Source organism: Aptenodytes forsteri, unplaced genomic scaffold (genome assembly GCF_000699145.1).
Source record: "Aptenodytes forsteri isolate BGI_AS27 unplaced genomic scaffold, ASM69914v1 Scaffold326, whole genome shotgun sequence".
NCBI classification, from domain to species: domain Eukaryota; kingdom Metazoa; phylum Chordata; class Aves; order Sphenisciformes; family Spheniscidae; genus Aptenodytes; species Aptenodytes forsteri.
This window is the reverse complement of record NW_008795677.1, coordinates 131,368-147,731: the sequence shown is the minus strand read 5'-3', so window position 1 is coordinate 147,731 and position 16,364 is coordinate 131,368. Positions and strand designations below refer to the sequence as shown.

The window sequence follows — 16,364 nt, the reverse complement described above, 5'->3', positions numbered from 1 at the left end:
CAGCTGCAACCTGTAGGTGCAAAGATATGCCCTCCGCTTTTAATGAAAATCTGCATCTCTGACAGAGGCTGAAACAAGCATCTTCCTGTAAGCCCAGGAAGGGCTTAATCACCCATTGGAAACAAAGGTTGAAGCCCACTCACCCTGGCCAGGTAACTCATTAAAAGCCTGTCCGCAGCAGATGTCAAACGGACAGCGGAATTTTTTAGGACAAAATGCATTAGTCAGCATATTTGATTTGAAAATGCATCTTTCATCATAGTCTGAATTTGGGTAATATTGCCAATAGTTTTGCGGTTTTTTATTTCAACCAGCCACTCCAGTTGGCTTAATTCAGCATTGAAGGGGCGCAGCATTTCGTGTGAGGAGCTCCCATCCCCTCCTTTTTATGGCTGTTTTCTCTACAGCGTATGTATACGTTATCTGACCATGCCAGCAGGTTTGACTCTTCTCAGCTAACCAGCCCGTGCAGGAAAAAAAAATAAGATTTCAGCTGTTCAGCTAGAATTCACGAAGTTGGGAGGGCATTGCTTTCCTCTATGGGCTTCTGAAATCTGCTGTGACAGAGTAACTCTGTCCGCTGGGTCTCTTGGAGGTAGGCGAGTGGTTATCAGTACGTGAATTGCTGTAGGTGTCGAAGGAGGTCACGCGAATGAATTGCAAGCTTTAGTTTTAAAAAAAACCCAATCCAACAAAACAACAACAACAACAACAACAACAACAACAAACCCTCACAAAAGATTGTTTCATAAAAAGTAAAAGGCTGCAGCTGCCTCTAACCCAGGCAGGCACTACTGAAGCATGTGGCCAGCACACACGCCGCGGGCTGTTCAGTCCTGGTGTTAAAAATCAGGAGCTCTCCGAGTATGCTCGGTAACAACCACAAACAATAACAAAACTCCTGCTAAAATGTTGGCGTTGAAGGACTAAGTTGCAGCTGTTTGCATGTGTGATAGCAAAGCGTGTTCCCAGCGCAGGCAGAGTTGTCAGGAAACCCCCCCACCATGTAGGTACAAATTTAGTCTTCGGCTGTTTGAGTGGAGTGGGGTGGGAGGATCAGGGTCTCGGTGTGGGCTGTGGGTAGGGGCAGCGTGTAAATATATCACTTAAATATTATCGGACATCTGTTTTACTTACATAAATGTATTTTCTGGGATGTGCCAGAAAAGCAGCCGGCTGGAAGCTCTGCAGGCCGTGCCTCCACCAGCACTGAGGCACAACCCATCGGACGCGTCATCCTTGCTACTGGCAGCAAACTGCAAGTCTCCTGTCTGCTTCTGTCGGCGACTCGGCTGAGAAAGGCACCGCTCCCTCCTGAACACCTTGCACCTCGCAGCTCCGTGAGGTTGGGTGACAGAGGCTCGAAGGGAGGGGGTGTTTTGCCTGCCTAGTTGGAACCAAAATTGGCACTGAGGCTGCTTACTCTGTGCTTATTAGATGCTGGACTTCCCCCCAGAACCGCTCCCTTGTACAAGCGGCTACACTCATGTCCAGTGAGATTATTTGTGGGAATTAGTTATGGTATTAGTCGCCAAATCGGTGGTGCTCACAGTTCCATTACAGGCAGAAGAGATGTGCTGTCCTTAACTGAGAACTGTTCTTCTCTTGGGAAAGTCTTCTGAGAGTTTGTTAAATGTAGCAGTCCTAAATTATTCATGCAAAGCATCTCTTGGTTCAAGAACACTATTTTTTCCTTGCAGAGCAGCAGAGTTTTATTGGCTGTTACAGTTAAAACCATATTTCCACCTGTTTAGATGTTGTGTGGTCACATATGCACATACACATGCACACCTCTGAAAGAAACTGTTATTTTTGAAGCAAACCAAAACAGTACCATTTGTTCCCTGAAGCATCGATACAAGTTTTTGAAAATTTTACAGATGGTCGAAGTACAAGTCTCTGCTTCTGTCTCACTCCATCTCATACTCCGTTTCCAAAGAGCAGATGGTGCCTATTGCCCTTACTGGGTCTGAATGGATTAGAAGTTTATACAGTCTTGTAGTACACCTCTAGCTGAATTTGGGAGGCTGTTTTCTTACTCTTCTTATGTTCTTCTCTTATTTCTTACAGATGGCTCTAACAACATGAGGTTCAGAGGGTACACAAGACGGTATCATGGTATTACCAGCCTGGATGCAAAGGCCAGAACTCGCCAAACTCGTGCAGGTAATGACTGACCCAACTCACACGGGTATCATCTCAGTGACGCTGTTCTCACAAAGACAGTATGCTCCTAAAGGTGTGTAGGATAAAATACTCTCCAGCTTATGGGTCATTCTTTGTGTGACTGTCTCGTGCGAGTCTACATTGGCAGCTCTACTGAGGGTCTTGTTAAAGAAAGGCAGCGACAGATTTCATTGCACTCCACGTGTTGATTATTAAAGAAGTAATAAATTCCTTTCTTCCCGAAGTTGGAGCGTGAAACATCTTTGCTATTAAGAGAATGAATCTGGGGGTCTGTGAGGTAGATGAGGCCTTTCCCGTTACCTGTCACCCAACCTGTGGAAGAAAGGATACATCTTGGTATCGAACATCACAGCCTTTGTATTATTCGTACTCAGGACTGTCTGCTTGGCACAGCCCACACTCTGTTAACGTCACTTCAGCGATTCCCAGTTTGCCCCCATGCCAGCAAAAGCAGAACGCCAAGAGGTACATAATGAATATTTAATTAAATTAATATCCCAAAGAGACCTGTGTGCTACAGGTTGAGTCTGAAAGGTTTTATCCTTGGCTCTTAACCAAAGAGCTCAATTCTCCATTAGCTGAATAGGGGACCTTTTTTTAGGCTTGCCAATTTTAGGAAGGAAGAAGCGTGACAAAACCCACTGCCTCTTTTAGCGGTTCTCCTTTAGATGGTTCCACAAGACACATCCTTGCAGACTGGCTTTAGTCTAATTGGATGCAGATCACTCCATGGCATGAAGCTGTGGCGCACTTGGGAGCATGCGGCTTACGCGCTCTTGCTGTGATGCAGTGGAGAACAAAAGCACTGCTCAAGGCAAAAACATACCTGCACACACCTCCCTCACTTTACGTCATTTAAAGGCAGTACGTCCTTTATATAGCATATTCTGCAACATGAGAGAACACGCAAGAAATGAAGTTGACTGTGATAACAAACCTTGCAGATCAACAACAACGTCTGTTCCATTGGAGAACTCATAGGAGAAATGGCCGTAGGCCAGACCGTACTCCGTGGCTTTGTACTCATTCTTTACTACCTTCGTGTTATTGGACAGCTTCACAAACTCCCCAAGGATGTAGGGCTCCACGCTCACACATCCTTTTATAGTTCTGTCTTCCAGTATCTGAAAAGAGAGTGTTAACAACAGTCACGCAAGCAGAGATGTGAAAACAAGGATGCTAAAGCTCCTCTAACTGAAGTCTTGTTTTTTCCTCCTAGAACTTGCCATCATAAGACGGATGGAAAGAGTCTTCATATTAACCCACCGCTGATTCAAAACACAGGCTGTTTAGATGAGGAGCTCACATTTAACTAGAACAAAGGGTGGTACAAGATCCAACACGCGGTCAGCCTGACAGGGCAAACTCCGCGAGCAATGAATTCTAGAAGTATCTAGTTTGTCCAGCAAATAGGAAACTTCTTTCAGGAGACTATGTCTAAAGAATAAGATAGAAAGCTGAAAAGATTTGGGTAAACCTGCACCTGGTCCTTCAGTGTGTAAATAACCAGTGGGAGGGTTTTGGGTTTTTTTTTAGTCATTTCTACGTTCAGAGACTTGTAAGTACTGATGCCAGACTCCCATTAGGCCTTATTAGGGAGTGGCATAGAGCCAGATCTAGGGCCAGAATGGCTAAGAGAAACAGTAATATGCATAGCATGCTATCATATACCTACTCATAATGAAACGGCGAGTTCAGCGCTGCACTGTGGAGGGTAGCTCTCCATTTGAAACACAAGTCAAATGTGTTTGCTTGTATTTGAAGCTTGTATTTGAAACACAAGTCAAATGGAAAATTAAGCATAAGAATAAAGAAAATAAGAAATAAATTTAAAAAATAAGAAGTAATAAAAGAAGAATAAAGCAAAGATCCTTTACTTTCCCACTGGGGGCTGGATGCCAGCTTTAACCTCTGTGCCGGGTCACCCAGATGTGGCTCCTGCCTCTAACCATCAGGCTGGGTGCTGGCACAGCAGGGCCATTTGTCTCGCGGCTTTGCATGCTGTCCTCGCAACCATCGTGCAGCAGAAAGAGGGCAGAAGCAAGACCTGTCCTGGCTACAGTTACCTGAAACACATCAGGCCAGTATGATCCGTGCGTTAAGAGTTGAGGGCATGTCTAATGCAGCCTCCTCAAACTCCATGTGTTCAGAACTGAGTGGGCAAACAAGCATCTCCCACAACCAAAAGCGGCTGTTGCTTTGGTTGAGTGCTGGGTATTTTAGCAGCTGGTTTTTGTTGTTTAAAGAGACGAACCCCAAAGTGCTTCTTCTTGAAACTTTTACCTTCAGGCTCCTTGTTTTTTCAACCCACTCGAGAGAGAGTAATTCTCATGACTTTGCTGCCCCTTCCTCCCAGGCTCTCTCAGATAACTCCATACCTTGGCCAGCTCTCAGCAGCCCATCTCTGAGGCTGGACCATTGGGATGGAGAGACAGAAATGCTCCTCAGTGAGAGATGACCAATGGATCCGTGGCCTCGCTGAAGCTCATGGCCCTGCCAATTCCACCAGCCTTTCTTCACCCGTCCACGTATGCTCAGCTGCAGGGAAGGCAACACGCATTCCCTTCTCATGACTGAGTACGGCCCGCACAGGTGGAGAGATACTGGTTGTGCCATCAGGGACAAGTGGAAAAGGAGCAGGCTTTTCCTGTAGGGCACTGGATCAGTGGTGAGGTTGTATCATCAAGTTAATTGAACTGTGGTTTAAAGGTGTCCTAAGTCTATGCTAAGGGGCTGTTATTGAGGAAAAGAGCTTTTGTGATAGCCATTTGAAGGATGACTGAGCTGCCAGTGTGATACGGCCATGAAAAATGCAGGTCTCGCTAAGGGTAAGGATTCCTGTTACCTCTGCAAAAGAGGTGGAGGGATCTCAGGTGAACACTGTACAATTTTGATCATCGATATTTAAATTCAAAGTAGAACAGGCTCAGGGCTTCACGGATGAACAGGGGAAGAGACACCTGTATCTTGAGGTGACACTAAAACGAGCTTGGCTTCCCTAGCCTAGAGAACAGAGGCTATGAGGGGATGTTATTGCTGCTCCTTCCTTAAAACTAGCCCTCCAAGAAGTTGCAAGAATTGCTGCTCCTTCCTTAAAACTAGCCCTCAAAGAAGTTGCAAGACAATAAATACAAATTGACTCATTTTAGGTTAGAAAATTAGCAGAAATTTTCCAGACACCAAGAGAGTAGCTCTAGAATGATTTCTTATTGGAAGCAATGAAGGTTAAAACACAAAACACAACACGGCTGCTTTTAAGATAGGGCTTAATGAGTACAAAAAGGGATTATGCAGTGTTGTTGCCTGTGATATCAGGGTACTGGACCTGATGAGTCACGAGGAGGTCCTTTCCAGTCCTGTGTTCCTGAAATTCAGCATCATGCAGAAAAGGCCTCAAAGCTGTCCTGCAGCAAATCAACTTGTCTGCAAGAACCTCACTTGCTGGGTTCTAGTGAGGTTTAGACATTTTTGTGGTGCTCAAAATGGGTCCCTTTGCTGTTCAGATTTCATGACTACCCCTGAAAACAGATGTTCATATACTGTTAGATGATATAAAAGGCTGGGTAACTCCTGGGCTTCATTTACAAGGGAATTTCCGACTTCTAGAGGACATGGCATCTTTTCTGCCAGTTCACCCATGAACCTGTAGCTCTGCAGGTAAGTGTCTTCTGTCCCAAAATGAGCAAATGCAGCTACCAGGTAAGATCACATGAATGACAGTGTGTCATCTAGAGGTGGCTTAACTGCTAGTATTTTAAAATCAAAATTGACTTAAGACACTCTTCCCACCAATTCCTTTGTATTGCTTAGAAGACAGTTCTTACCAGGAGTACTGCAGATGGGATATAAAAGATTTGGGTGGGGACCTTTTGCTCGTACAGCCTTTTGTTGAATTCCGTCACGTAGTACTGGGCAGTCATTTGCCGTTCCACGTCACTGAAATGATGAAGAAGTCCTTTTTCTTCTTTATATTCTTTCCCAACATACCTAAACAAAAAGAGAAGTGTTTGGCGTAGCCAGATTTGCAGCAGACTGCACTTGGGAAGCCCTACTTATGAGACAGAAACATCACCACAAAGCAGAGCTTGGCTGTTCAGAGGCAAAGCCAGCTGTTGGTGATGCATTTAAAATGGCAGCAGTTAAAGTTGTGGGCTTTTTCTTTTATAGCTCTTACCGGCATAAAATGCTGTACTGATCAATCAAATCCTAGGATGGGGGTTTCATAACACCAGAATGTTTAAAGTCAACTCTTCTTGACTCTGAAGGGAGACCCGACTTAAAATGCTGTTCTTAACCCATAATAATTCATAAGCTACTTCTAATAACAATCCAAAATCTGCAGTTAGCGGGTAGCAGAGCTCTCCTGGAGCAGAGGCCTTTATGAAGCAAATAGGTGATTTTAATCCTGCTTTCAGAGCAGATGCATCCATTGCATGAACCTGCTGCTAAACCTGAAGAAAAGCAACTGAAACACCTTTCTGCCTACAGGTATTGTGAGATAGACAGGTACAGATATAGATAGCTATATTGCTAATTCTCCAATGCAAAGCTAGAGGTCAAATAAAAAGCAAGCAACATTTAAGCTCCCATGAGATTATCCCAGCACAGACAAAGGTGAAGTCAGGCCTAAGAGTTGTCATGAACAAATGGACACTGACATGGCCGTTAGAAGACAACAGTGAAGTAGCTTTTTCTTCCCAGAAATTAAAAAGTAGAGAGTTACATGGAGTGATGGGAAAGATTGCCAAAATGCCCAAGAGATTTGGGAAAGCCATAAAACATTCTTGCTACAGAAAATCAGTCAAAATCTAACCAAATGTAAACTAGGTTGAAACAGACTAAAGAAACAATCTTCTCCCACTGTGACTACGATTTCTGTAGTCGTCCAAGTAAAAACTTGTACTGTCTTCTGAAAATACTCGATAAAAGCTACCGTCTAACAAGGCACTGGACTAGCTGAATCATAGGTATAAGACTAATCTTACCAGACAGTTTTCATTCATATTTACACAGAAGTAGCATTGATAAACATTTTGTTTCAGAAATTGGTTTGGTCAATACCTTCCCAGGCTTTCTTCTTGGTGCAGGAAGTGTATCCAAAATGCACTTCTCTGTTTGCCTTCCTTTGCCACGTTCAGGTAGTCCCCAATGAATACAGTCGTTTCTTGGCCTGTCCAGAGGCCCGATTTCTTTGAGTATTTTAAAAGGAGAGCAGCTACAAAAAGAAAACACCACGAGTAGAATGGACAATTCCACAGGACTGCTCTAAGCCTGTGCTGAGGGATGAAATAACCAGCACCCAGGAGAGAAGATATCCAGGCTCCTCTGAAAGCAAAGTACGGGGCTACAACATATGTGCTAAGAGGTATCTAGGTGCAGAGTTGGATATTTTACATTAAGGACAAAAAATTGCTAAGCAGGCTTGAGACATGCAAGATGGGATGAGCCCTAAGTGGGTTTTACTTAATGAGCTCAATGAGGCAGCCTATAGTGGCATTGCTCCTAGCTTCTGTATTTCTTAGTATATTGATCAAGTGTCTGCATATTAAGGTATGGCTGTTATTTCTGATTAACGTAATAACCATGATCTTAAATACACAGTTTGCAGGGATGAAATGTGGAATCTAAATGGGCGACAAAACCAGAGACTACTCCAGTAATGGGGTAGAAAGGGCTTGATGAACTGGCACAGGGAGGTCAAGCAGCCTAAATTATCTCTTGCATGAAGGGACTGAAGCATGGAGATGGAGCCCATTTCCATGAAGCTGTGACTGATGTGCAGATGGGTAAGAAGGACTAGGAGAAAATGGTTCAAGGGAGTGTTCTTCCACCGCTAAAATTCTTATACAAAAACTCATAAAACAATAAAAAATTAAGTCCTAATAAATGATGACTAAAACATTGTGTTAAAAAGCCTGAGTCAAGACTGTTCTCTGCGGGAGTACCTGTTGCTGTGCGAAAATGCCCATCGCTGTGTGGAAACTTACAGTATGCTTTACAAAGCTGTTTAGACTTAAAAATTCCAGTAGGCATCAGTCTCTGGACAAGCCAATTATGTTCTACCCCTGCCAGAAGCTGCATGTAATCACTGTCCCTCAGAAATCGAGCGTCAAGGATTTCTTCCTTCGTTCTCCCAGGCATGAAGATAAAACCACTTGCCCTTGGGTTCAGAAATGGACCTTCAGGGGAACTCTTGGGCATCTGTGCTGGTTTGTACCATGAACTCAGAGATGAACTGGATTGTCTCTTGCTGCTCACCATGTCCTGAGACTTTTCTTCATCTTCTTCAGTAGTGGCACAGCCAAACTGCTCCGTTATGGATACCTTTCCCCCCGAGGGCAAAGCTGTTGGTGCACTGGGAGTTGATTGATGCTCTGGAACAGATGCCGTAGGATAATTGTTTACTAAGTCTCCAATACTGATGAAGTCAAATTCAGTGTCATCTATTGTTTCTGCTTGGGTGTCAACTTCAGGCACTTTGAGAGATCTGTTCCCCACCATGTCAGATTTCCTCAGCCAGTCACGCACAGAGGAGTCGCTGGCCATTTTTGGCTCGATGCTCACTGATAGTACAGAAGCAACCCCATTCGTGGGGGGACGTGCGTCAAACGAGGGATCCCCTGTGCCATCTGCAGTTTCTCCTTCTGGGTGGACCCACGCAAAACGGCCCTGGGACCGGGACGCGGGGCCGCCGCCGCCCTCCCTGCCGCTGTCCTTGGTCCTGCAGGCCAGCTCCAGGCGGGAGGAGGACTTCTCCTCCTCCTCCTCCTCCGGCCTGGTAGGAACAGAAGAAGGGGTGGAGAGGGAAGGAACTGCCTTGTTCACCTCCCCTGCTTTCTCTTCTGAAGAGCTCTTTCCACGGTGTCTTCCCTCCCGCAGCTCTTCTCCGCAAAGAGACGCCTTCTCTACCAGCCTCCCAGCTAGGGGCGCATCTCCCCCTAAGGAAGGCTGAGGAGATCCCCAACAGCTATGTAGAGGCTCTCGAGGAGAAGGATGCCAGGCTCTGGGAGGCAATGAGCGCAAGTACGCAGCTTGACCGTTTTCATCAGATTCTGTTGTGCAACATTGCTCTTCCGCTGAGCCCTTTTCCTGCTGCTGCCCTTCCCTGGGAGACTCTCTGCTGCTATTACAATTTAGTGCCTCCCAGCTGGAAGAGTAACTTGATTTTGACAGCTTGCACCAAGAGCTCTCTGAAGTAGTGGTTTGACTCCTGTTTTGCCATCTGCTGAAAACACTGTTTTCATGATTTATTTCTATTTCTAATGGCTCAATCTCTTCATCGAAGGAAATTTTCATCACATCAGAACCGATGTATTTATTTTTTCGGCCACTGAGTCTCTCCGAGTTACCTCCTGCTGTCGGTGAATCCAGCATTTTCGCAGCACCTTTCCTCTGGTACGCTATTTCTTCAGTAGCACACACAGTGTCTATGTTTTTGGTTTCTGTTCTTAAGGTTGTGATACAAGCTCCCACTTGGGTTTCTCCTGGTGCGGTTTTATGAATCTTGCAAGTATTTTCAAACACTTCACACACTGACAGATGATGCTGAGAATGCTTGGCCAGGATTTTCTCAAAGTTGACTTCCCGTGGCAGGATAGGGTTTTCCACTGTGCCTTTGTAACTGTCTGGAACGTAAGACCTGGCATCAGAATTAGGGAAGCTTTCCACTTGCAGGCGATTCTTCACGGATGTGATCAGAGACATGATCTCTTTGGCAAGCATTCCTTTCTCTTCCTCTTCTGTAAACGAAGAGCTGTACGAATGCAGTTTTCCCATGGCTTCTTTACATAGTTGGCTCACCTCACGGAGTTTCTCACTCTCCCCATAGAGCCATCGATGCACTGTTGTGAGGCAGAAAGCCGCTTTAATAAAACTATGGAGCTCCTGCTTGCTGGTGACGGGACTCTCATTGTTCTTGGTGAGGAGGCCGATCTCAAAGGATTCTTTGGCTTCGGACAGGTAGAACTTTCTCTTTTCTGGGGGACAGTCCTTGGAGTGACTATAGGACAGCAAACACACCCCACGGATGTTCTGGGAGGGGATGAAAGAGGAATGAAGGATTTAAAAACCTGGACTTCTGTCAGAGATAAATAAAGGGAGGAAAAAATATGCTTATTTCCCTTATACAATTTGAAGCAAACATCGGCTCTAACTGCCGGCTGCTGTGTTTCCTGGAGGAAATAATCTTGCTCTTTTTCCTTTGAAATACAGCTGTAGTTATAGGAGAAGCAGCATTCCCAGATAGGCTTGAAAGCCCGTCCTCACTCTGTGGACAGATACTGCTTTCCGCTCATCTGCTTAGCTTCTGATTGGAGTTCAGAGCAACATATAGCATCATACCCACAACACAGACACAATACCCTGTGTGATGCAATGTTTGAAAGCCAGATTAGAGCCAAATTTAACAGCCTGGACTCTCCTCTTATACAAATAACACTTTCAGAATGAAGACTAATACTTACCACGGCTGTGAGGACAAACAGCGGGGTGTACTGGCTGTAGGCTGCCGCTAGTTTGCAGGCCTCAGCAGCTGATAATAAGCGATGACTGAACTCTCGGAGATACCACGGTTGTAGGGACAAACAGGGGGGTGTACTGGCTGTAGGCTGCCGCTAGTTTGCAGGCCTCAGCAGCTGATAATAAGCGATGACTGAACTCTCGGAGAAGGCTCTAGTGAAATCAAAAAAACAAGAGGGAAAACCTCATCTCAAAGGCTTTCTTTTCGAAGAGGTGGGTCTACCTGGTAAGCAACCCTGTTAGATTGAAGCAAGGCAACTTGGGATTTGTTTCTTGTCTGTTGTAGGTTCCCTGAGCTCTCTGAGACCTTTGAGTCTTGATAGAGCGGGACATCTATCTTAAACAACAACAGCCAGGTCTGTTTCTGCAGGAGCCTTTTTGCTCAGATTTACCATCGATGTGTCACTTTTTGACCCTATAAATATTCTATATATTACACAGACACAGACATACACACTCTGTAAATACTCTTAATGTTTTCTTTTTCCTGAGGCAAGGCATTCTTCCGTCTAGGTGCTAATGAACTTTTTCACAGGGAGCAATGGAAGTTTCTTCAGCCCTCTCAGCACAGGAGAGGAACTGGAGGAAGAACAAAGTGTGGGTGAATTTGGGACAACAACATAGAGTCCATCTGAAGAATCTACACACACAAATACCAAACCAAGTCTTACCAGGTCAATCTCAGCATTCGTTTTAAAACGTATGTAATCCTTCTCATTCATGGAAGCAAAGATGTCTGCCATAATACCCAAGGAAGTAGCAATTCCCTGAAAGAGAAATGGAAAGTTATCATAGGGTTTTCCCCCTTGTATTTTGAATTTTACTGCTCACAATAAAGCAGGTTCTGTGTAGAACATACCAGAAAAAAAACCACAACAAAACAAGATCCAAAGAGAAGCACTGCTAAGAAATTCAGAGACGTCATCTTGGTAGGTTTTTATTAATTTCAGTTTGCAGGAAGTGTAGCCTGGTGGATACGTATGAGTTTCCATGAGTGGCAGCTATCCCTATTATCACTAGCTCTAGGTTTCAACTTAAATAGCATTGCATTTTTCTTAGCACTGCATTTTTCCAAGGTGCTGTTTGTGATAATGAAAGTGAAGTCTCGTGATATCACCAAAAGCTGCATTAAGCCTTTGGCTAATCACATCTGGAAAAAGACTCAATCTGTTTTACCGTTGTTTTTCAGAAAAGACCACAGAAAGCCAAAAATAATGTTTAAGAACTGGCCAGTTGATCCCAGTCTTTCTAAAAAATCCAGGGTGAAGATGTTTAGAGAGGTGACAGAAGTAATAAATACTCATCACGCATAGCCTAAGAAAACAAGCATCTTTTTTAACACACTTCCCTAGCTTATTGCACTGTTTAAAAATCAAATAAACAGAGTTGGACAAAAGTCTTGGTGTTGATACAATTGGGGGTTTTTTGGTAATTTGTAATTGGTTCTACAGAATCAATTAAAAAATAAGACATGAACATGTAACATATAGATCTATGAACTCATTGTCTCCCTCTGGAAGATTTGATCTATACGTGCTAGCTAAGGGTCTGCCCAGCTAAATAGTTAAGAACGCCATGAAGTACCTGGATGCTTTCCGCAAAATTCACTACACATCTTTGCTCCCATAGAAATGTTCTGAGCTTGAGGTCAAGCTTTAAGGTATGGCAGAGGAGAGGTGACGAGGTCTGGTTTTGTGGTGTATCTTATGCTGGGGTACAATTACAAAACTTCTTAAAGCATCACCCTAGGACTTGCAAGACTTAGGTTCACATTCCTGGTTAGCTACGGACACGTGGTGTGACTGTTGCTTCATCTACAGTGGGAAGATGGGTGCAGCCAAGCCTCACAAAGGTTTAAAGACAGATACGGTAGCTGTTGCAAGGTGTTCAGATACAGCAGTGCCGGGTAACATCCATCACCCGCAACGGATAGTGTAGTGCAGCTCAGCAAATAGACATGCTTGGTTACTCGGGAAAAAAAAAATTAGCCTTAGTCCTAATAAATAAATAAAATCTACGGCTGCATTCTGGGATTAGTCTGTCCTTTTCAGAGGCACCTGTGACATCCTAGGTGACGGTTCACTTCAGATGATTCTGCTTAATGAAAACTATTACTTTCATTCCCTGCAGGAAAAAAGGTGTCCGTAAGTCTGTGTATGCATGCGGAAACAATGTGCAATACAGACTTTGGCTAGAATATTTGTCCTGCATGTTAACCTTGTCTGAGGTGCGTAACTGAAACATTATTGCTAGAAGACTTTTCTGAAGTAAACAAAAGCTAATCTGGAGTGATTATTAGATTGGCAAGAATATCCAGAGTGAAAAGGAAATACTACCTTTTTATCTGGTTGAGGAAGTTTGAAATATCCCACAATTGAAGCCCAAATCAACTCTGCTGCCTCATACCACATCCCTGAAAGAAATCAGAAAAATAGTCACTAAGCAGATTACTGCTACAGATGGCTTTCAATAGTTTATTTTACACCTCCTTGAGTCAGGAGCCCTCAAAACAGTATAAAACCATACCATGGCATTTTTTGCTTTGGTGACACTGAACATTTATTAGTTTCCTTTAGCTTTTGGATGTGCACAAACACACATTTTATGCTCATAAAAGACTTCAGCTCAACAGTCATGGAAGATGAAAGGTCACATCAAAAGCATAAAATTCAGGCTGTTGGCCTCAAGTACCAAGCCCTGAATACAGAAGCCCATCATGCTGAAAACAAGGGGTTTTCTTGTCTTGAGAGAGGAAATTGCTGTGACGTACCTGTGATAAACTACTGCATGCCTTTGGGAACAGCAAATTTGGGAAAAGCGTTAGCAAACATGGAGTAGTACAGGGAAAAAGGGAACAACGTTTCGGAATGCTCCTCGATTTCTGGTAAGATTAGTAATAAAGTGATAATTTCTAAAATGCGTTTGCTTGGTACGTGGCTCTAGGTCCTTGCTGCAAAGAGATGGGTGTACAACTCATCTTCTGTGGCTGTTACGGGCATCAGGTTCTACACAAGCTAAAACTCAGACGTATGCCAAATGTACCATTTTAAAGCTTGACTGCAAAGACAAAAAAATAGGGGAAAACCTTGAGCAGACGTTTATAGAAAAAAGCCTTACCAAGCTTTTGCAGAATCTGTCCTCTGATTTGTAAGCAGACTGACTGAACAAGAATCCTATCGCTTTCCTTAGCGTATCGCCAGGTACCTGCAGAAAGAGTGGAAAAACTCAGTAGAGAATGACAAACGTTGCTGCCATTTTAAGCCTCTGAGGGTAACCTAAATCCCAGTAAATTGCCAGGATTCTCCCCGCTGAACTCAGCTGGTTTGAGTCAGGACTTACAGTCAGAGAGATGACAAAGTGACAGCGCATTAAGGAATATAAGTAGACAGCTATATGGGCATGTAGCTTGAGTGACAGCTATTTAGAGCATAAAAACAATTTAAAAAGTGAAAGGTACCCCTCTTCTCTGAAGTAATAAAAAGTCATTGTATATAAACATTGTACAGAGTTCCACTAAAAACCAGTCAAAAGGATTAATATGGGATATCTTTGTTGTCACCAGTATATACAGCAGAGCCAAATACCTTTAACCATTAGCAAAACACATTTCCTTTTCGGATATCAGTATCTCATGAAGATTAAAATGAAAGTTTTCATGTTAACACAGTATGATTAGTTACACAAAGTCTTTCATTATCAAATCTATATTGGATTTCAGAATAGAATATGAAATAAAATCACTAAGCTTTCCTAAGTAATGTGAACATTTCACTGCAATTCTCAGCATGAAGTATCTGTTCAACAACACATCTTCAGTGTTAAACAAACAAGTATTATCATTGAATATTATGAAAATAATCTTAAAAGAAAAGCATAATCCCAAGGGAGATGAAATGCAGTGTTTTGCATAGCCAGTTCTATTTTAATAGTGATAGCTAGTATTTTGTTTAAAGCCCTCTTGCATGAAGGCCCTTCTTGTAGGAGAATCTCAGTTTCACATGAAAAACAAACCAACAAAACCCAGAACAGGCTTCTTAAATTTTCTAAGTTTCACGGTTGTAGAGAAACCTGAACGTATTGACTAAATAAACCCTGAAGGCTAAGAAAATGGAGAACAGTTATAAAACCCTAAAATATATTGACTCAAAAGCATAACTAAATAATAATTATGGATGTCTGTCAAAATTAATGAATTCTTACCATCAGAAATACTACACATCCCTCCAGATCTGAAACAAGCCACATGACCAGCAGTATAGTCATTTGACAGAAAGAAAAAAAAAAAGTAATTTCTACAAACATCATCAAAATGATGTAAGGAGTCATTACTGAGGTCAGATTGGCTGGATTTGAAGCTTGTGTGACTGTTAAAATGAGCATCAAAAATCCCACCAAAATAGCAACTATGAAATTGGAAAAGGAATATATACGTACCTGTTGCTCCATTGTCATTAATAAGGCTGCTTAGGATATATTCTGCTTTTAAAAGTTTACCTGATTAAAAATAAAAAAAAAAAAGATAGAAAATGAATATAAAAATGTATCGTGTGGCATGAAGTGAACAAAAATATTCATCAGTGAAAGCCCCTGCAAATTGTACTCTTCTTCCCAGCACTGTCAGTGTGTTGACACCTAGACTAAACTTTCCAATGAAGTATGCGCTGCAGATGCCACCTCCTGCTCAGGAATCTCTTTGACGCAGGCTATTTCACATATACAACAAACATTGCAGAAAACGCTGATGAGGCAACTGTTTCTAGCCAGACATTTGCTTCAGAAAACCTCATCGAGAAGCTGTATGATATTTAACCTGATACACCCTGATATCACCTGCACATAGATTTGTTGCTCTCAATAGTCATAAATGCACATGCGCTACATTCTATAATATGTGGTTGCACAGTGAGATGAAATTACGTGTGTATCTGTTTTACTTAACACAATATACATTCCTGGAAGAGTGCTTAATCTTAAGATGTGAGAAAGTCTTCCTCGAGTCAAGCTCTGGTATTTCTGTTGAATGTCTGTGCACGCTGTCTACGTTCTACAGTGCGCCTTCAGTGAACCGACCGCAAGGAGAAAACAACAGATACTTCTCCTTTACGGGGGAGGCTAAGGCTGCGCGTTGGTTTTAGAGTAAACCCAAGCCCCGCGGTGTAGGCAGATGGCTCCAGGCACTCATTTCTCGCTCTGCTCCTTCCCATGCCTTGGGCTGCTGCAGGATTCAGAGCAGGGGAGGTAGCAACAAGATCGGGGCAGGCACTGAGCTGCTGGCCACCCCACCGGTTGGGATTCCCTGCTCTTATTTCTCTTCCAGAAGCAAGCAGTCCAGTCTGCTTCCTTCAGCAACAGAGCTGCCGGTATCTGTCCCAAGGAAACACGGGTTTTGGAAACCCATTTTGGTCTCACTAGGGAGTTCACCAGGAGGGGAAGCTCTGCAGATGCACCTCAAAGCCAGCTGACTTAACGTCCCACCACAGAAAGCGTAGCCACAGGCTATGCTGCCTCCCTGTCGCAGGCTTGATGGGCTGCAGGAGACGCCTTAAAGTCTAATTTGATCAGCTTGATTCATGTTGAACCTTGCTTTCTGTCCCAATTGTCCGGCTGAATTCAAGAAGGCTGCTCCAGCCAGTGAAGCAGTGTAAGTGTTGGCTGAACTA

General features: G+C 43.5%; 1 protein-coding gene across 1 annotated transcript in view; it reads right to left on the bottom strand.

Moving 5' to 3' along the window:
• Window positions 1-2,302: 2,302 nt before the first annotated feature.
• Window positions 2,303-16,364, bottom strand: part of ALPK1 (alpha kinase 1) — a 30,667-nt gene continuing 16,605 nt past the window's right edge. The window contains exons 4-13 of the mRNA XM_009282627.1: window positions 15,139-15,198; window positions 13,822-13,908; window positions 13,041-13,117; window positions 11,376-11,471; window positions 10,753-10,857; window positions 8,175-10,218; window positions 7,249-7,402; window positions 6,012-6,174; window positions 3,125-3,311; window positions 2,303-2,499 (exon numbers count right to left, since the gene is read on the bottom strand). Of these exons, the coding sequence (XP_009280902.1) occupies window positions 2,303-2,499; window positions 3,125-3,311; window positions 6,012-6,174; window positions 7,249-7,402; window positions 8,175-10,218; window positions 10,753-10,857; window positions 11,376-11,471; window positions 13,041-13,117; window positions 13,822-13,908; window positions 15,139-15,198 (3,170 nt within the window). The remainder of the gene's footprint in view (window positions 2,500-3,124; window positions 3,312-6,011; window positions 6,175-7,248; window positions 7,403-8,174; window positions 10,219-10,752; window positions 10,858-11,375; window positions 11,472-13,040; window positions 13,118-13,821; window positions 13,909-15,138; window positions 15,199-16,364) is intronic.